The 21,417-nt window shown below is 43.7% G+C and overlaps 1 protein-coding gene across 6 annotated transcripts in view; it reads right to left on the reverse strand.

Moving 5' to 3' along the window:
- Positions 1-1,445: 1,445 nt before the first annotated feature.
- SENP1 (SUMO specific peptidase 1) overlaps positions 1,446-21,417 on the reverse strand; it is a 62,043-nt gene continuing 42,071 nt past the window's right edge. For 5 of the 6 annotated variants that reach the window (XM_075851911.1, XM_075851912.1, XM_075851909.1 and 2 more), the window contains 4 exons: positions 21,271-21,350; positions 5,074-5,158; positions 4,890-4,985; positions 1,446-2,577 (listed from right to left, as the gene is read on the reverse strand). In XM_075851911.1, coding sequence (XP_075708026.1) covers positions 2,515-2,577; positions 4,890-4,985; positions 5,074-5,158; positions 21,271-21,350 — 324 coding nt within the window. In that variant the 3' untranslated portion in view covers positions 1,446-2,514. Of the gene's footprint in view, positions 2,578-4,889; positions 4,986-5,073; positions 5,159-21,270; positions 21,351-21,417 lie in introns of those variants that run through there. The other variant, XM_075851915.1, reaches the window with a different exon arrangement.

Below are 21,417 nucleotides of genomic sequence, written 5' to 3' on the forward strand. Positions count from 1 at the left end.
GGGGATAGAGAAGAGAGTGTGCTGGGGCTCGATTGGAAGTGAGGAATGAACCGCCCCCCCACCTGTACTGTGGAGCATAAAACCGAACCGCCAGTGTAATGGCGATGGCCATACTGAAATAAATGGCACTGCTGGTAGAAAGTACCAAAGAGCCCTAAACAAGTGCTACTTATGGGGAGGTCCAGCAAAGCTATACTGCATTACAAGTAGTGGCCCATGAGGGCCGGTAGGGGGATAATACTCATTCTCCTGTCCGCACTATTCTCCATCTCCCAGATGAAACAACCAGCTGGAGCACCCCCTCAGTTTTACATCCTTTACTAAGGGGACACTGGTGGAAGGTGTGTTAGAGGTGCTCCTTAGGCTGGTGGGCGACAGAGGAGATAAGTTCTTGTCCCACCTGCCTATGAAGACAACGGTGCATTTGCAATATGACACCATGCGCCTGCTAAGGTAGGAACACAGGGAGACCATGTCAAACCTGTGTCCAATCTTCTGCTAATGCAGGAGTCTCTACCAATATTTTTGTTAATTGAGCAAGAGGTGTCTGGCTCTGAAAAGACACTAAGACTGAATAGCTGTGTCTGTTCTCCTCTAGTGTTTGTCATACCTCTTACCTTGTATCGGCTTCTCCTACTGCTTGCAGATGGACTGAATAGCTCAGTGTCTGTGGGCAGAGTATATACTGTAGGAGGGGCCACTATTTTATTTTAGTGCCAAGCCTAAAAGTGGCAACAGCATATATCCAGTGTCCCCCAATGTAACGAACAAGAAACGTGTGTAACATGTCATGCAAAATGCACCAAAATTGTCATGCGGTATGCCTTACTGTGATAAATTTGTTGTGTTTTGTACCTGCATGGCCTAAGTTGATGCTTTTTTACTATTCGACAGCATTAGTGAATGTGGGCCAAATAGTCCAATACGGCAAGGCTAGTACCTCCCAGAATGATGTAATGACCACCTAAGTTTTCCTAGATATACGACTCCCTGCTGCAATTTAAAATGGCACAGGACCTGTTGAGGGGACCTGAGGGAAAAAAAGGATGCCGAAGGGCAGATCCTACCCTTTCCAGATCGTGGTGCGATCGTAGTGCCATGCATATCCAGTTTGTTCTTGCGAACTATTTAAAAGCAGAGAGCAGGAGAAGATTGATTCCCCCCATGATTTAATGCCATCATGTGGTGGCTGTGCACCAATCAAAGGGGGGGATCAAACCCAAATAACAGGTGTCTGCTTCCTACGGATACTAGGCTAAAACAGATTAGCTCAGTGTCTGTGGGAAGGATGTGACCTGCAGCAAGGGTCTATACCCAGTATATAAACAAGAAAGCCGTATTAATTGTATGGACCTTGCAATTCGAATACACATCTTCAGGTTACCAAAACAATTGTACTAAATGTAAAAAAAAAACAAAAAACAGCCACATAGACGACAGATGAATGATTTATACAATGCTTTAATTACAGGACTGTTGTATAGAAAACATTTTCTAATTCGCAAGAAAAAAAAAAAAAAAAAAAAAAGAAGAAAACCTTAAGTTAGAAAAAATAAATTTTGCCAAAATAATGCTCATTAGCCATCAACATCTAATCTGCGCCACGGTCAAGGTCCATTTTAGACAATTTCCACAATAATTGCTTTCACCATATTCAGCTGGTATAGACTGGAATTACACATGCAGTTTTTTGGTATAGTATTTTTGAGCCAAAACTCTGGATTTTCAAAAGGAATGGGAAACATAACATAGAGGAGTAATATGTTCCCTTCAGTTTAGGCTTTGGTTCAAAAAAACTGCATCGCACACTGCATCCAAAACTGCAAGCATTTCCAGACATAAGCAGTCAAAGGAACTGAGGTAGGCTAGAAGATGAAAGATACCAGTACAAGTTTACAGTTACAAACAAGAAGTTATATAGTAAAGTACAAATATGGTACACTGTTATTTACTCTTTAGTAAATCTACCTTTGTGTGTTCTTACAATATAAAAGTAGAAATCAGAAAAAGATGTGATGCTTAAGTACACTTATATAAAACAATACTTTACAATGATGGGAATATAAAACTTTTTTACAAAGTACAATGAAAAAACAAAAACACAAGAAATTCATGTTCAGCATATTTGCAAACTATGCTGAAATAGTACACTCAACACCAGGCCATATGATGTAGATACTATACAATGCCACTTTAGAAAAAGTGAAAGGAAACGGTTTAGAATAGGATAGTCTTTACTCCAGATGTTTTTAGTTCTATCAAATTTAGCGAAAATACAGATCTGTAATAACTTTAAATTGCAACTTAGAATACTTTTTGTTTTATTTTTTTCTTTAAGAAAAAGTCAATGAAATTGGCAATTGGGGCAATATAGACAAAATCGGTCATAAATAACAGTGCTAGCTTATTTTACAATCGTAAACGTGTGGGAAAAGCACTTAAATTCTTGGTCCATGTTCAACACTGAAGATTGACCAATCCTTTACCACAGTGACTGGCTAAATGCGGACACTGTCAAAGCAGCTTCTGGTGAATAATTTCCCAAACCATCCGTTTTCTAAAATAGGGCATGTGATGCTGCAAAAAACAAAAAAATTATTGTAAGTTGCGGAAAAGCAAATTTTGGGTCAGAAAATAAGTACTGAAAATATCCAGTTAGAACCGAAAGTACTTTAGCATACAGAGAACTGAAGATACCAGACACCCATTTGGACTGTTTACCGCTAGAACTCGAGAAAAACTTCGACATGCTCATAAATTAGCACAATTTTTTCACATTGCATGTAAATGGGGTTTTTTATACCTCATTCACATGCATTGTACTGGATTTTATTGCAGATTTTCAGTGTGACGCACGTGTAAAGAGGGACCTAATGTCTTAAAAAAAATATAGCTCCCTCTTCATATTTGTCATGGGTACTATATATAATTTAACCAGTTCAGCTCCAGGCTATTTTGAGACTTCAAGACCAGACACCATTTATAGTATGTTTTAGATTAGTTTCTTTTCCTAGAATTTCAAATCATTGTTCACCCTAAATCTTGATATATTACACACCTATTTTAGGGTAATCGAGTCAGGGCTAGTAATCAGACAGGAATTGGCGGGAAGGGTATTTTTGTTTTTACTATTTTTATTGTCTATCAGAAAAGACCATTGGGGGACTGTTATTTCAATATTTTTTTCCCCCACACTATACTTTTCCACTGTAACTAGGGCTACACAGTTCGACCCAGTAGCAGCCTCCCACTAGGGGCTGCCGGGTGATCATGTGATCACTGCCTTTATTCTATACACAGCACTCATTGTGCACCGTCTATGTAAAACTCGACAGGACAGAAGCAGTGAAAACGGCTTCGGTCTTCTCTCCAGGGTCTGCCGGGCACTGACATTCTGGCAGCCAAATTTAACCACACACCGTAGATATACTATGGTGCGGGCCTTAAAGATCAGGACTGCCTGCCATAAATACAGTGGGCGGTCCTGAATCGGTTAAGAAAAAAAAGGAAACATTAATTTGAAACCAATGTAAGCAACTGCTCAATACTAAAAAAATCTAATGGCAGGTTCTCATGATTTGGATTTTGCCTTTAGAGTCCAGCATTAACACAGAGTAATCTCAGACAGGTATTGGACTGAATTCTAAGTTATAACGTTTGACTTACTGAAGCCTCCATCCTTCATAAGGGTATGTTCACACGGCAAAGCCAAATAAGTCTGAAATTACGGGGCGGTTTTCAGGAGAAAACAGCTCCAGAATTTCAGACGTTTTTGCATGTACTTGCGTTTTTCGTGGCACCTTTTACGGACGTAATTGGAGCTGTTCTTCATTGGAGTCAATGAAAAACGGCTCCAATTACGTCCCAAGAAGTGTCCTGCACTTCTTTAACGCGGCCGTAATTTTACGCGCTGTCTTTTGACAGCGACGTCTAAAATGACAGCTTGTCTGCACAGAACATTGTAAGACCCATTGCAAGCAATGAGCAGATGTTTGTAGACGTATTGGAGTAGTCTTTTCGGGCGTAATTCGAGGCGTAAAACACCTCCATTACGTCTGAAAAGAGGTCGTGTGCACATACCCTTAGTTATACAAGCACTTCTACTCCTTGTAAATTGTGACTGAAAGAATAAGGACCCCTGTAGCGGAATTGTAGGTAACCCAGATGGGAAATCCGCAGTCGATGACTGTTGCCGGCAAGTGGCTGAGATTTAAAAAAAATATCTCATCCACACGCTGCTGAACAGTTTCAGCACAGAAATCAGAGCATGCTACAGATTTTCAAATCCACAGCATGCTCATTCTGCAATGGAAGTTCACTGTGGATTTCACCCTTTTCAATGTTGAAAAAGTGAAATCCGCCACAAAATCTACAGAAAAACCCACACGTAAGGCTTTGTTCTCATTTGCGCCAGGGTACCGTTTCAACGGAACGGGACCCTGACTGACACAAACGGAAACCAATGACTTCCGTTTCCATCAATTTCAATGGTGACTGATCCGGTGGCAATGGTTTCCGTTTGTCTCCATTGTGAAGCAGTTCCGTTGTTTTGACGGAATCAATAGCGTAGTTGACTACGCTATTAATTCTGTCAAAACGACGGAGCCCTTGCACAACGAAGACAAACTGAAACCATTGCCACCAGATCAGTTACCATTGAAATCAAATGGTGATGGAAACCTTTGGATTTCGTTTGTCAGTCAGGGTCCCGTTCCGATGGAAAGCTCTGACTGAACAGGACCCTGGTGCAGTAGTGAACTAAGCCTAACACATGCTTTAAATCTGGAAAAGATCCGCTACATGCGTGAGTACCCTAATGGAGAGAGAAAAACAATGAACTAAGGAATGTTAATCTCTATCCATTGCTATATATAAGCTAATGTACATACCTGTGTGAAGGTAATAGTTTTATCTTTGGTAATGTAATCTGCATATTTGCAGGCAAACATTCCACAATCACTCCCATTCATCTGTTGGGGGATCTCCTACAAGAGTATAAATAAAAAAATACAGTATTAAAGTAGATAATCGAAGGAAAATATTTAAATATTTTCGTTTAAGCACAAAACATACATGACTTTTCTTGCTGCTCAAGTTCCATCCATTACAATCAAAAGAGATGCCCTTCTTGTCTTGACTCTCTTGTTTTAAATATTGCCTGTAAGGGGGGAAAAAAAAAGGCATGGTTAGGGCCCATTCACATGTTCCGGAATTCCACATGATATTCGCCTCTTTTCGACATCAAATGGGAAATTCGCATCTCTCTGCATAAGTCACAAATTTCCAGCGCGGAATTAAAGCAGCTCTGTCACTAGTTTAGTAATGCCCAATCTTCTAGCTCATCTAGTAGGCGGTGTCACACTGATAATGCTAGTAAAAATTGTGTCCCAAAACATTATTTTGAAAAGTAATGAGCTTTTTTCTAAATATGTAAATGAGCCTTTATTAGATAACTGGGAAGGAACAGCAGCGATTCTCCTGAGGTGGAGCTAACTCACAGCCTCTGACGCTGTCCTATCAGCATGAAGCTGCTTCACACAGTGTGAGAGACATTCTATAGGGAACAGGGATCACTTCAAACAGCCATATCTCGAGCTGTGGACCACCTAGAACAGCGCTTCTGGTGTCATATGAAAGGGGAGATTCTAATTTGGAGAGATCTGGAGAGATCACCAGTTGAATACACAGTTGGGAATGGAAGCTGTATACTATATGATCACACTGTGTTGCTGGGCAGTGAAGGGGAGAAACTTTATGCTGATTGGACCGCGTCATACAGAAAACATTACACCACCCAGAGTAAAGAGTCACCTCCTATTTGGCTAGTAGAGCCACATTAGCATATTTAGAAAAATGTTCATAACTGCTTTTTAAAAAAAAACAAAAACAAAATTACACTGTAGTTAGCAGAAAAGCGCCTACTACATTAGTTAGGCGATAGGGCATTAATAAACTAGTGACAGATTTTCTTTAAATTCCGCGTCGCTAAAAACAAATAAATGACATGTCACTTATGGATTAGGTTTCTGCGCAGAAAAGCCGCCAGATTTCCATGTGCAGCTTAGTCAAAATGAAGGGGCTAATCCACGTCTAAGTGCACAAGAACGGCATTCCTACAGGAAACGTGCGTCTGATTTACCATGTCACACATTGCTCATCAAGCCAGTCAGTCACATGGCCAGGGCCGCCATCAGGAATTTCAGGGCCCCCTACAGCTACATTTTCTGGGCCCCCCTACCGTGGCACCGCCTGTTAACGGTACTCCGTCCAGTACTATATCATGGTACCCAGGGCCGCCATCAGGGGGGGTATTAGGGGTACTGATGTGAGAGGCCCGGCCAAACCTAATTGAAAGGGGGGCCCGGCAAACTGCCGCGACTTGCCTTTGGTAGAAAAAAAACAGGCCCCGTTTTTTTCACCAAAAGAATGTCATGAGCTGCGGGCCCCCCTTTCAATTAGGTTTGGCCGGGCCTCTCACATCAGTACCCCTAATACCCCCCCTGATGGCGGCCCTGGGTAGCATGGGGGCCGTCAAACACCGCCGCCCGTGCGACCGATCACGCGCACCACGCAAACTCCCGCGCATGCGCACCGGCGACCGCCTGGAAGCGCGCACCGAATTTTGAGGCAGATTTTGACCTGCCCACACTATCTTGCCGCGTTTTTTGCCCACGGCGATTGAGGACAGCAGACAGAAAACGCAGCGAAAAATGCATTTTCTGCCTCCCATTGATTTAGATGGCAGGTCAGAGGCAGAACCGCGGCAAGAAAGGATGTGCTGCGTTTTCTTTTTTCCGCGACTGGCTCCCATTGATTTCAGATTAAATCAATGGGAGGCGGTTTTGGAAGTTTTTTGGTGCTGATTCTGACGCAGTGTCCGAGTCAATATCAAGGCCCAAAAACGTTGAACTGGGCCTTATTGTTAGGGCTTATTCAGACGAACGTGTAATACGTCCGTGAAACGTGTGTGATTTTCACGCGCCTTGCACAGACCTATGTTACTCTAAGGTGCCGTGCAGACTGTCAGTGATTTTCACGCAGCGCGAGTCCGCTGCGTAAAACTCACGACATGTCCGATATTTGTGCATTGTTCGCGCATCACGCACCCATTGAAGTCAATGGGTGCGTGAAAATCACGCCCAGCGCTTCCGCAGCCGTATAAACTATGAATGAAAACAGAAAAGCACCACGTGCTACAAACATACAAACAGAGTGTCATAATGATGGCGGCTGCGCGAAAATCACACAGCCGCGCATCATACGCTGCTGACACACGGAGCTGTTATGGACCTTTTGCAAGCGCAAAACGCCACGTTTTTGCGCGCGCAAAAAGCACACGCTTGTGTAAATCCGGCCTTAGGGTAGGAACACACTAGGCATGAACACTGCGGATTTTATGCAACACATTTTATTGTGGATAATCCGCAGCGTATCACAGTCGCAGCAGAGTGGATGAGGTTTGAACAAATCTCATCCACACGCTGCAAAAATAATGGACCTGCAGTGTGACTTTTTGGCTTTTTAAGTCGCATGTCAATGTATTCTGTGGAATCGCCGCTCCTCTGTTGCAGAAATGCTGCGGTTCTGCCGCAAAAATCACAAATGAGAAAAAAAAAAAAAGCCACTTTTTTAAATTGATAAAGTTTAGACTTGCCCCGGCCGTAGTCCTGGTGACGCGATCCTCTATTCTTAGCGCAGCCCCGCCTCCTGTCATGACGTTTCATCCCATGTGACTGCTGCAGCGGTCACATGGTCTACAGCGTCATCCCAGGAGGCGGGGCTACGTTCAGAAGAGAGAGATGCGTCACTTAAACTACGGCCGGGGTAAGTCTAAACTTTTTTTTCCCTGCAGGATTCCCGCAGCGGACACGCCTCACGAAACCTGCGCCACTATTTGGTGCGGTTTTGCTGGCGGAATTCCCTGCGGCTCCCGGGATAAGCTGTGTAGTTTTACTCAGCATATCCGCCTAGTGTGTCCCTTATGATGTCGCTCCTGGAGCTGCTGCCGGTCTCTAAATAGGCAGTTGGTCCAGTAGAATTTGGAATTATTTTTTTTTGTGAACCAGCTTAAAAAAATACAAAACTTTGGTGTTAGGGCCTGTTCACATCACTGTTCGCTTCCGCTCCGGGGTTCCTTCTGAGGTTTCTGTCGGGTGAACCCCGCAACGTAAAGTAAAAGTGATAGCACAGCTTCCGTTTGCATCACCATTAGCGCAGTCGACTGCGCTATTAATTCCGTCCGAAAACCAGCCGGAATGGTGACGAACGGAAACCATTAGCGATGTTTCCGTCACCATTGAGATCAATGGTGACTGAAACGGAAGCTGTGCTGTCACTTTCACTTTCCGTTGCGGGGTTCACCCGACAGAAACCTCAGAAGGAACCCCGGAGCGGAAGCGAACGGTGATGTGAACAGGCCCTAACACAAAAGTTTTGTATTTTTTTAAGCTGGTTCACAAAAAAAAATAATTCCAAATTCTACTGGACCAACTGGCTATTTAGAGAGCGGCAGCAGCTCCAGGAGCGACATCATAAGGGACACACTAGGCGGATATGCTGAGTAAAACTACACAGCTTATCCCGGGAGCCGCAGGGAATTCTGCCAGCAAAACCGCACCAAATAGTGGCGCAGGTTTCGTGAGGCGTGTCCGCTGCGGGAATCCTGCAGGGAAAAAAAAGTTTAGACTTGCCCTGGCCGTAGTCCTGGTGACGCATCTCTCTCTTCTGAACGTAGCCCCGCCTCCTGGGATGACGCTGTAGACCATGTGACCGCTGCATCAGTCACATGGGATGAAACGTCATGACAGGAGGCCGAGCTGCGCTAAGAATAGAGGATCGCGTCACCAGGACTACGGCCGGGGCAAGTCTAAACTTTATCAATTTAAAAAAGTACCTTTTTTTTCTTCTCTTGTGTGATTTTTGCGGCAGAATCGCAGCATTTCCGCAACAGAGGAGCAGCGATTCCATAGAATACATTGACATGCGACTTAAAAAGCCAAAGCCACACTGCAGGTCCATTATTTTTGCAGCGTGTGGATGAGATTTGTTCAAACCTCATCCACTCTGCTGCGACTGTGATACGCTGCGGATTATCCACAATAAAATGTGTTGCATAAAATCCGCAGTGTTCATGCCTAGTCTGTTCCTACCCTAAGGCCGGATTTACACAAGCGTGTGCTTTTTGCACGCGCAAAAAACGTGGCATTTTGCGCATGCAAAAGGTCCATAACAGCTCCGTGTGTCAGCAGCGTATGATGCGCGGCTGCGTGATTTTCGCGCAGCCGCCATCATTATGACACTCTGTTTGTATGTTTGTAGCACGCGGTGCTTTTCTAATTTCATTCATAGTTTATACGGCTGCGGAAGTGCTGAGCGTGATTTTCACACACCCATTGACTTCAATGGGTGCGTGATGCGCGAACAATGCACCAATATAGGACATGTCGTGAGTTTTACGCAGCGGACACACGCTGTGTGAAAATCACTGACAGTCCGCACGGCACCATAGAGTAACATAGGTCCGTGCGAGGCGAGTGAAAATCACGCACGTTGCACGGACGTATTACACGTTCGTCTGAATAAGCCCTAACAATAAGGCCCAGTTCACAGAGTTTTTGGGCCTTGACATTGACTCGGACGCTGCGTCAGAATCAGCACCAAACCACTTCCAAAACCGCCTCCCATTGATTTAATCTGAAATCAATGGGAGCCAGTCGCGGAAAAAAGAAAAAGCAGCACGTCCTTTCTTGCCGCGGTTCCGCCTCTGACCTCCCATCTAAATCAATGGGAGGCAGAAAATGCATTTTTCGCTGCGTTTTTTGTCTGCTGTCCTCAATCGCCGCGAGCAAAAAACGCAGCAAAAAAACGCGGCAAGATAGTGTGGGCAGGTCAAAATCTGCCTCAAAATTCTTTAAGGAATTTTGAGGCAGATTTTTTTTTGCCTGCAAAATACTGTGTAAACAGGGCCATACATAAACAACACTTTGAGATAATTTACTCACTGTGTGTCAGAAGAGCTGCTCCCACTCCAGTCCTCTTCCGGCGATGTCTTCCAGGGGAGGTCTTCGGTCCAGACGTCCAGTCCTTCACCTCCAGCCAGGCTCCAGGTAAGTTTTGTCCATGTGTGTCCGCGGCTGCGCGCGCTTCGTTCGCGGGTGCGCGCGCGGCCGGTCGCGGGTGCGCGCGCTTCGTTTGCGGGTGCGCGCGCGGTCGATCGCGGGTGCGCGCGCGGACGGTCTCCAGTGCGGGCGTTCGTGGATGCGCGCTCGCGAGTGCGCACGCGCGGCAGTTTCATTGTGCGCGAGATCGGGTGCGCGCGCGGGCGGACGGTTTGACGGCCCCCCATGACGAGGGGAGGGGGCCCGCAGCAGCAGCAGCAGCTCACGACATTCTTTTGGTGAAAAAAACGGGCCCCATTGCAGGGGCCCGTTTTTTCCTACCAAAAGAATGTCGAGGCAGTTGCCGGGCCCCCCTTTCAATTAGTTTTGGCCGGGCCCCTCACACCACTACCCCTAATACCCCCCTGATGGCGGCCCTGCACATGGCCAACACGTTGCAAACTTCAAACGTAAATCTTAAGTAAAAGGTTTAAAGAAACATCTTCTAGAAAACGCAAAATTCAAAAAAAAGTGTTGGATGCATCAGTAATACCATTGTAGGGACTTGGTCAGTTTTTTTTTTGTATTGCCTTTTTGTAGCCTAAACCAGAAAGACTAAAAAATGTCAAAGTTTAATGGTGTTTTTTATTTGGTGACATTTCGTACATGCGTTTTTCAAGATCTATAGGGAAGCGTACGAAAGAAAAAAAAAAAAAAAAAGCCTACAGCATCCTGCATTCAAAAAAGAAAGCCACGGATCACAAAAACGGGACAAAAGTGCCACAAACCAAAACACTGTGGGCTCTTATCTATTTACTATAGAGACTTTAATCCCTTAAAGGGAATGTGTCGCAAAAGAAACCTTTTTTTTTTTTTAAGTGTTGTTACTTATTTCTATTATATTTTTTACGTTTTTTGCAGTATTTTTTTTTTTTTTCCGTATGGTGGAAAGTATTAAAAATTAAATAATAATTTGACATGTTTTCCAATGTTGGCCACCAGGGGGAGCACTTCCCAGAATTACAGCAAGGTGAATAAGGCAACGCAACCTGACTCACAGCTGCTGTAAATGTGGGAGGGAACCTCACCCCCCCCTCTCACAAGCCAGGTAAAGGTGTCTTCAAATTGCTAAGCAGTGTCCTGCAGCCATGTTGGGTGTGATTCTGCAGCTGGAAGAAGTTCTAGGACACACCAAAAGGCTAAGTGTATGTTCACACGCTTACTAAACAAAGGGAAAACCGCTCCTGATTTTCAGCCATTTTTTAATCAAACTCGCGTTTTTTAACAGCCGTTTTTGGAGCTGTTTTTCTATAAAGTCAATAAAAAACGGCTCGAAAAATGTCCCAAGAAGTGATGTGCACGCGTCTTTTTACGTGCCGTTTTTGGAAAACTACCACGTAAAAAACGCCCTGTCGGAACAGAACGCCGTATTTCCCATTGAAACCAATGGGCAGATGCTTGTAGGCGTTCTGCTTCCGATTTTTCAGCTGAAAACATTGTGTGTGAACATACCCCTAGGGTATGTGCACACGCTAACTGCATTTACGTCTGAAATGACGGAGCTGTTTTCAGGAGAAAACAGCTACGTCATTTCAGACTTAATTGCTCGTACTCGCGTTTTGCGAGGCGTCAATTACGGCCGTAATTTGGAGCTTTTCATTGAATTCAATGAAAAACGGCTCAAATTACGTCCCAAGAAGTGTCCTGCACTTCTTTGCCGAGGCTGTTATTTTATGCGCCATCTTTTGACAGTGGCGCGTAAAATTACAGGTCGTCGGCACAGTACATCGTAAGACCCATTCAAATGAATGGGCAGATGTTTGCCGACGTATTGGAGCCGTCTTTTCAGGCGTAAATAGAGGCGTAAAATGCCTCGTTTACGCCTGAAAATAGGTCGTGTGAACCCAGCCTTAGAATGATGAAAGTGAAGTGAATGACTTTTCAGTTGACCGGTTCACACGCCGTGTATTTGACATGTTTTTTTTTTTGAACATTTTACGTGCAAAAAACACACATAAAAAACGCTTGATTACACTTGGTGTGTGTGTGTGTGTGTGTGTGGGGTGGCGGGGTGCTCGCCGCGGATTCTTCAAAACAGCTGATAAGCGGCTATGAAGTATCAGCGGCGCCCGTGCACACTCCGCTCTGCCACACACACACATGGGAAAAGTCTTAAAGGGGTCGTCCAGGAAAACATGGCACCGCACCTTTCCTCAGGTCGTGTGTGGTATTACAGCTCTGTCCTATTCACTTCAATGGAGGTGAACTGCAATACCAGACACAACCTGAGGACAGGCGCGGCGCTGTGTCTCCAATCCGGACACCCCTTCTGTCCTGAGATGACCCGACGGGGGAGGCGGGTGTCAGAGCCACCCACCGCCATCACCGCAGACAGAACCACAACTACGGCATGAGGGCAGGGCTTGCCCTGAGTGCACTGTCTCTTGTTATGGACAGAGTTATAGTCACATGAACCCCGTCTGATGAACCAGTAACCTAGGTCCGATCACATGACAGAGGGGGATAATCAAAAACCCTGTGCACCCTCAGGCCATCCATCCAGCCCTTTCCTGGTTATATCTGCGTCTGGGAAAGCTGGGTGACCACCATTACCCCTCATACTGGAGTGTTTAGGGATGTGACTAATGAACCTCTCAGTCTCAGCACAACTAGAGAGATTTATCATTCAGGGGTCTGGGAAAGCTGGGTGACCACCATTACTCCTCCTAGTGGAGTGTGTTTGGGGATGTGACTAATGAACATCTCACACTCCAGTAGGAGGGGTAATGGTGGTCACCCAGCTTTCCCAGACCCCTGAACGATAAATCTCTCTAATTGTGCTGAGACTGAGAGGTTCATTAGTCACATCCCCAAACAGTCTCAGCACAACTAGAGCGATTTACCGTTCAGGGCTTTCCCAGTACAGTTTCATCGTGTGTCCTTCACACAAGGGAGGGAGGGGGGGGGGGCCCGTCGGGGGTCACGAGAGCGGGGGTCTGTGAGGTAGAGAGTGGGACATGCAGAGACACACATCTTACCTGCAGTGCAGCTGGTCTTCAAGATGGCGTCTGCTCTCTCCCTGCAAACAGCTGCTCTGCTCTGTGTGACTCTACCTGCGTCTGCGCAGGACAGAGCCATAGAGCAAAGTCAATGGAACGGCTCCCGTTCATTGACTCCTATGCACTGTAGCTGCCGTATTCCATCTCTGTATGTGTCGTTAATCGACACATACAGAGATGAAAAACAAAATGGCAGCCCCCATAGTGAAGTAAAAGTTAGAAAAAAAGAAAAAAGTAAAAAACAAAAACACACACATAAATAAAAGATTTTATAATAAAACACTAAATGCAAATTGATATCCCAAAATTTTTTTTCGTGACACCTTTCCTTTAACTCCTTAACGCCGAAGGACGGATATATCCGTCCTCAGCAGCTGCTAGTTCGCGCAGGAGGACGGATATATCCGTCCTGTGATGGTGCGGGTACTGAGACTGTACCCACGCTATCAGCGGCAGGAGCACGGCTGTTATACACAGCCTGGCTCCTGCTGCAACTGCCGGAATCGAACCGCGCGCCGATTCCGGCAGTTTAACCCATTAAATGCCGCTGTCAATAGTGACAGCGGCATTTAATGTGTTTGACAGAGAGGGGAGCTCCCTCTGTCACCCGATCGGCGCCCCCGCAAACAAATCGCGGGTCGCCGTCGGGTTTCCATGACAGCCGGGGGTCTAACAAAGACCCCCAGGTCTGCCTTCAGCATCTGCCTGTTAGGCGATGCCGGAGGCATGACCTAACAGGTTGCCTGTCAGTTTTACACTGACAGGCAATAATACTTTGGTATACGAAGTATACCAAAGCATTATATATGCGATCCGCACATCGCATAGTGAAGTCCCCTGGTGGGACTAAAAAAAAAAAATGTAAAACAGTTAAATAAAGTTTGTGAAAAAAAAAATAAAATAATTACAGTCAAAGTCAAATAAAACTACTTTTTTGGCCCAAAAAGTGGTTTTATTTAGTAAAACGGTCAAAACAAAATCACACATACACATATATGGTATCCCCGCGTTCGTAACAACTTGACCAATAAAATGAACATATTAATTAAACCGCCGGATGAACGGCGTCCAAAGAAAACGCAAAAAACGTCAAAATTCTCTCTTTTCTCCCATTCCCCCCATAAAAAATAAAATAAGTTAATCTATAAGTCCTATGTACCCCAAAATAGTACTAATAAAAACTACACATTGTCCCGCAAAAATTAAGCCCATGTACGGCCACATCGACGGAAAAATAAAAACGTTACGGCTCTTGGAATGCAGCGATGCAAAAACAAGTAATTTTTTTCTAAAAGGGTTTTTATTGTGCAAACGTAGAAAAAACATATAAAACCTTTACATATTTGGTATCCCTGTAATCGTGCCGACCCACAGAATAAAGTTAACATGTTATTTACGCTGCATAGTAAACGGCGTAAACTTATAACGTGAAAATCAATGCTGGAATAGCTGCTTATTTTCAATTCTCTCCTAAAATAAAGTTAATAAAAGTTAATCAATATGTTATAAGCATCTAAAAATGGTACAATTACAAAATACAACTCGTCCCGCAAAAAACAAGCCCTTATACGGCTATGTCGACGGAATAAAAAAAGAGTTACGACTCTTGGAATGCGACCGTGAAAAAAAAAAAATAATCCTTGGTCATTAACGTGCAAAATGGCCCGGTCATTAAGGGGTTAAAGTTATAAATAAGGTTATCCCTTAATGAGATTTAAAAAAAAAAAAAACAAAAAAAAAAAAAAGACAAAATAAAATGAAGTAAAAAAAAAAAAAGAAAAAAAAAAAAAAAAGGGTTCCAAAAAAACAACGCATTTTGCAATAAATATATTTTATTGCCCCTACACTAAATAAAAAAAAAAAAAAATTTACACATATTATGTATCTATATGACTGTAATAACCTGAAGAATTAAAATTAATCCAACGGGTTATTTAGCGTGAAATGTGAACAGGATAAAAAAGAAAGAAAAAAAAAAATGCTGAGAATCACTTTTTGCTATATTCATGCCGTAACAAAAAAATATGATTTCTCTCGCATAAAACAAGGCCTCATACAGCCACGCCAATGAAAAAAATAAAAAAAGTAATGGCTGCTGAAAGGCAAAGACAGAAAAATTTAGCTGGTCATTAAGGCCTTTTCAGGCCCGGTCATTAAAGAAGCTCTGTTACCACTTTATAAGTAAACCCTTAATGACCTAAAGAGGCTCTGTCACCGGGGAAAAGAGGTTTTCCAGCCAATAAAAATGGATGGCCTATTGTCAGGAAAGGCCATCAATAGCCGATGGTAGGGCTGGGCGATCAATCAAATTAAATTTGATTAATTCGCCTTTAAGGGCTCTCAAGATTCTGTTCAACAGAATAGTTGAATCTATTCTTTAGTCGCGCCGTGCTGCGGCCTCGCCACCTCATCACTGCCTGGACTGCCCCATTCTGTCCCTGCTTCCCCATGGAACTGCTGTTCTGTACTGAACAAAATGATAGCAATTCCGTTGGGAAACAGACTCCTAGTATATAGCCACACCGCCCCGCTGTAGATAGAGCCCCACTCTCTTGTAGATCGCAGCCACCCCTCTCTTGTAGATCGCACACATCCACACCCTTGTAGATCGCAGCGCTGTAGTTCCCACCAGGAGCTGATTCCCCGGCCAATGAGCCGCCAATCTGCCTGGGGATTCAGCTCATATCGGCAGCTACAGCGGCGCGATCTACAAGGAATCGCGGGGGTGTTGCGATCTACAAGGGAGAGGGTGCTGCGCTATCTGCTAGGGAGTGTGGCACTATCTAAATGGCACTCTATTGGGGGGTGGAACTATGTGGGCACTATCTAGAGAGACATTGCAGCACTATCTACATGGGCACTGTGGCACTATCTACATGGGCACTGTGGTGTGTTCAGGGGATTGGCACAAAAAACCCTGACAAATGAAAACCCATTTTTTTATTTTTCTTAACGGCCAAGAAAAATAAACAGACGGACTAGAAATGGATGAGAATTTGGAGAAACCGATGCAAAATGGACATGAAAAACTGACAACTGATCTATTTTTAATGGACGTTTACTTTCACTGTCGTGTGGCTGTAGCCTAGAGTCCCATTCACATGTACCGTGCTCGGGCTGGGAAATACGGTGGACACACTGATCGTTTTTCACGGTTGTGTGAATCCGGTCTTAATGTCAAATATTTAACCCTCCATCGTGGGGCCAGTACTGCACAGGGTCCTACTCAGACTTGACACTATAATGTAATCTCACCCCAGAGTGCCATCTACCTGGCCCTGCTGCACTTTACACTGCTCTCGTCTGAGACCGGCTGAGGGGGTGACGGCAGATGTTTAACGTTAGTGCATGCCGTATATAATGGATTATAGATTCTGTTAACCTGTTCCCTGCCAGGGAACACAGAAGTTATAATCAAATAGACAATTCTCAAATTGTATTTATCATTTAAAAAAAAAATAATTGTATTTGCAGAGGTTAAAAGTTGTAAAGTTATGTGCAATAATTATAGCAATATATGCTAAAGTTATTTATATAAAGAAAATGTATTAACCCCTTCCCGCTTTGGCCACTTTTGACCTTCCTGATAGAGCCTCATTTTTCAACTGACATGTTTCACTTTATGTGGTAATAACTTCGGAATGCTTTCATCTATCCAAGCGATTCTGAAATTGTTTTCTCGTGACACATTGGACTTTGTTACAGGCAAAATTTGCTTGATACATTCAGTATTTGTGAAAATCACCAAAAAGTGAAAAATTACAAAGAATTGGTTTTCGAAATTTAAATGTATCTGCTTGTAAGACAGGCAGTTATACCACACAAAATAGTTGCTAATTAACATCCCCATATTTCTACTTTAGATTGGCATCGTTTTTTGAACATCCTTTTATTTTTCTAAGACGTGACAAGGCTTAGAAATTTAGAAGCAATTTCTCACATTCCAGAAAATTTCAAAAGGCTATTGAAAGACACTTTTTGCCTCACTCATCCACCCTTCTGTGTTTAAATCAGAGAGTGCAAAGGCTGCCATACCCAGATATAATGAAATTATTAACTGTATGGACTAAATATAAATTCACTGTATAAATTGATATAAATCTAATTGTGCTCCCACAATATGAAAAAATTAGAAGGTTCACTGAAGTGACAACTGAGTAAAATATACCTTTTAATAGTAACTCGTTTTAAAAACAGGGGTAACACACCACTGTGAAATGAGCCCCACCGTGAAAATTAAAAAATGTATTAAACAGAAAACACTGAGTCATTATGATAGATATATCTCAGTGTTTGTAACAATATTTGTCTGGAACCAGCATATATCCTGGGCACAACAATAGTACAATCCCCAAAAGAAGCACCAGTGTCCGAAATAAATCACCGGATCTCCTAGCGCTGGGTGTAACACAATGTTACTGTCCCCTATGCAGACATTCCATATACAATAAACGACCCTACGCGTTTCAGATACTCATCCTCAGGGGTCCGTATCTTGGTAACTCTGGCCTCATCACCAGCGATAATAATATTCAACAGCAGATATTCTGCTGTGCGTCACGGGAAGATGCACGTATCGATGTCAACGGCATACTTCATTGCAGGCGCTGGGTTACTATAAACACCTAAACTCCACCCCTCGTATTTGGCGGCGATACATGAACTGACCAATCACAACACCCTCTCGATTCGTGACACCTGCCCATGTGACCCCCCGCCGTCAGCTGACAGCCAGGGGTCATCATCGACCGCATCATGCCGAACGCGCAGGCGCAGTAGAAGCCAAGGACGTGTCGCCCGGACTGCCAAGCAAGAGGAAGGTAAGCGCAAAACGATAATTTATTTTGTAAGTATGTCTTGCGGGACAGTTACCCACCGCAAGTGGACTACCTCACAAAGCAACTCTTAAGTTAATAAACACATATTAGGTGGGCAAGATTACTGAGTCCCTCCCATTTGGAAAAACTGACAAAAGATCTCTTTATATGTTGGCTGGCCAATATGGCCATATCAAACATAGTGCACTATGCAAATGGAACCCACCCACCCAAAAAGGGGCAACCCAAGGTGAATATTGGCCACCTTAAGGGGAATGGTATTGCATATTAAATAAAACACGTATAATTAGTCTGCTCGTTTAAACCCGCTGGTTGTATGCATGCCAGTCTATGGATCCATTGGGCTTCTTTGCGTAGAATTAGGTTGTCCCAGTCACCTCCTCTTTTTGGGGGTCTAATGAGTTCAATTGCTTGAAACTTTAAACATGCTGCATGGCCTTGGTGTTTAGCATGCACATGCTTAGATATTGGGGTGTCCCTAACATGGATAATATCTCCAACATGCTCCCTTATCCGGCGTCGAAATTGTCGTGCTGTTTTGCCCACATAATATGTGAATTTATACCCTACATATGGCCCTAATCTTTTGCCTGGACAATCGACAGGATTTAGGAGTGAAAGATTACCACGCGAAATTGATTTACAAAGTATTGGTTCACAACTGCAGAGGCTCTGATGTGAAGTAATAAAAGAGACCCCTGAGGAGTGACCCCATTTTGGAAACTACACGCCTCAAGGCATTTAAGGGGCGTGGTGAGCATTTTCACCCAACACCGGTCTTTTCCATAAACGATTGCGCTGCGGATGGCGCAAAGTAAAAATTGCATTTTTTCCTCAGGTAGGATATTTCAGTGGCAAATATGTTGTGCCCAACTTGTGTGACTGGAGAAACACCCTAAAAATTGTTAAAAGGGTTCTCCCGGGTATGGCGATGCCATATATCTTATCCAAATCTTTATTATCGTTATACTCCTTCCTTGATCGAAATTGGTTCTTGTGCAGCAAAGTGATGCGCCTACAGCCTTCCACTGCGCCTGCGCGTTCGTTTCGATACTGTCGGTGTGGCTTCCGGGTATGTCAGCTGACAGCCGGGAGTCACATGGACAGGCGTCACGGATCTGGTGGGTGAGTGTGATTGGCTGGTTCGGAGAGCGCCGCCGAGGCCAGGGGGAGGAGTTAGGTGTTATAGTAACTCAGAGTCCCGTATTGAAGCATGCCGCTGATATCTATGCGAACATGCTTCCGTGGTGTACAGCAGACTATCTGCTGTTGAAGTAATATCGCTGGCATCCTGGCCAGAGTGACCAAGCTACAGACCCCTGATGATAAGTATAGAAACGCGTAGGGTCGGGTTAAGTGAGGAATCTTAGCATAGGGGACAGTGGCATTGTTGTATACCTTAGCATTAGGAGTCTCTGGTGAGGAAATCGCGAGCTCCAGTGTGTTTTAGGGTCCAAACTACTGTTTTACCCATGTTTAAATGCTGATTCCAGATTGGTATCTTTAGAATATACTCAGTCATAGAGGGTTCACAATTGAATCAGGACTTGGTAGTTATTGTTTAATACGTTATTAATACACACGGTGGGGCTTTTCACAGTGGTGATTGTACCCCTGTTTTTAGAGAGTTATGAAATAAAGTTATATATTTTACTCATATCACTTCAGTGAATCAATGCCATATATCTGGAAGTAAACAGCTGTTTAGGCACGCTATAGGGTTCAGAAGGGAGGTAGCGTCTTTTGGCGCGTGGCTTTTACTTAGCAGTAGTTTTGTTTTGAGTTTTACTGGTATTTTAGTTTATAATGTGGGGGTACATGTAAGCTGGGCAGAGTACATCAGAGGCATAGCCAGGTGGTATAATAATGGGGTAAAAAAAACAAACAATGAAATAATCCTTAAGTATTTGTTACGCTGTGAAGCAATCCTTTCTGCACAGGCCAGTGTTGCTGGGGAAGGGATGTCCTGGTATAATGCGGGCACCCTCGCTTCCAGCAGATATGTTTGGGCCTTCCCCTTTCTGGTTCCCTAATTGTAGTGCCTTGATAAAAATCGCCTTTTGAAACAGAATTAAATTGGTAAAAATGCTACTTTTTTGCTAAATTTTGGTGTCTTTCCCAATTAAATACTGAAAGCATCGACCAAATTTTTCCAGTAACAGTCCAAATAATAGAATGTGTCACGAGAAAAGCTACGAATCGCTTGGATCGGTAAAAGCATTCCGAAGTTATTACCACAAAGTGAGATATGTCAGATTTAAAAAATATGGATGTCAGGAAGGTCAAACGTGGCCGCAGTGGGAAGGGGTTAAGCGACACAGAACTCAACCTCATCAGTGCTGCGTCACATACGAGGTCCTGATGCTTTCCTGCGTCAGGACCTTGTTAGGGAGCCTGAGGGGACACAGAGGGGAAAGGCGGAACGGTGAGGTAAGTATAATCTTTTTATTTTACTTATTTAACTGTCCAAAGGTGGGTGGGGGTATCCCAATAAGTGGGGGGGATACAGGGCCCACCACGGTCCTCTAGCTTGCTATGCTCAAAAGTGACTTTTACCCCAGATAGAAGCGTAGATTTCCACTATAATGTAGGCCAGTCTTCTGGCGTAAATTAGAACACATTTTCCAGGCCAGGCCAATGTCGCTCCATCCTCTTTAGGAAGCCACGACCCATTCCTATAAAAGTGGCAAGGGTGGCGTAAAAAGGCCAAAACTTTTGGACCCTTTCCTACGCCATAGAAAGGTTGATAAATTCCCACCAATTGTAAATCCAGCCTTCTATGCTTAGATATAATACTAAAGGTCATGTTCACACAACTTATGTTCAGTGTAAAACCTTTATTACGCTCCGAAATACACCGGCAAACAGCTGCTCATGGATTTCAACTGTTTAGCTCATTTATGCTTGAAATCAGCCTTGTATTTTTTTGTCTGAACATATACCGTGTTAACTTGGCCTTAAAGTTACAGGTGCAAAGCCAGGGGTCACACACCGCTTATCAAATCCAAATTCAGCCTCCGATTTTACATAAACCATACAGCTGATGAAATGTGGTGGCCTTTACGTAGACAAACCTAGAAGGAATAGCGCCCTCTAGAGTTCCACAATCTGCCCTACAATCCATGTCATTTTTTTCTACAGCTTGTGAATGGTCTTTTGAAAGCCTTTTTCCCTGTATTTGTGGTGCAGAATTCAGCAGTTTTATAGCAAAGAGGAAATTAAGGCGTGCTCATAAGCTAGTCCAGCTTAAAATGGATAAGTGTATGAGTTACTTACAATAATATTCTACAGGCTTCATTGTTGAGTCCACCCATAGAATCATAGTAGGTTATGGTCTTTTTTCTAAAATCTACCACCTGCAAAATAGAAATACTGAAATTACAACGCATTAATTTCTAGAATGCAAAATAAAGTTGCAATGTT

The sequence above is a fragment of the Rhinoderma darwinii genome, chromosome 2 (genome assembly GCF_050947455.1).
Source record: "Rhinoderma darwinii isolate aRhiDar2 chromosome 2, aRhiDar2.hap1, whole genome shotgun sequence".
NCBI lineage: Eukaryota > Metazoa > Chordata > Amphibia > Anura > Rhinodermatidae > Rhinoderma > Rhinoderma darwinii.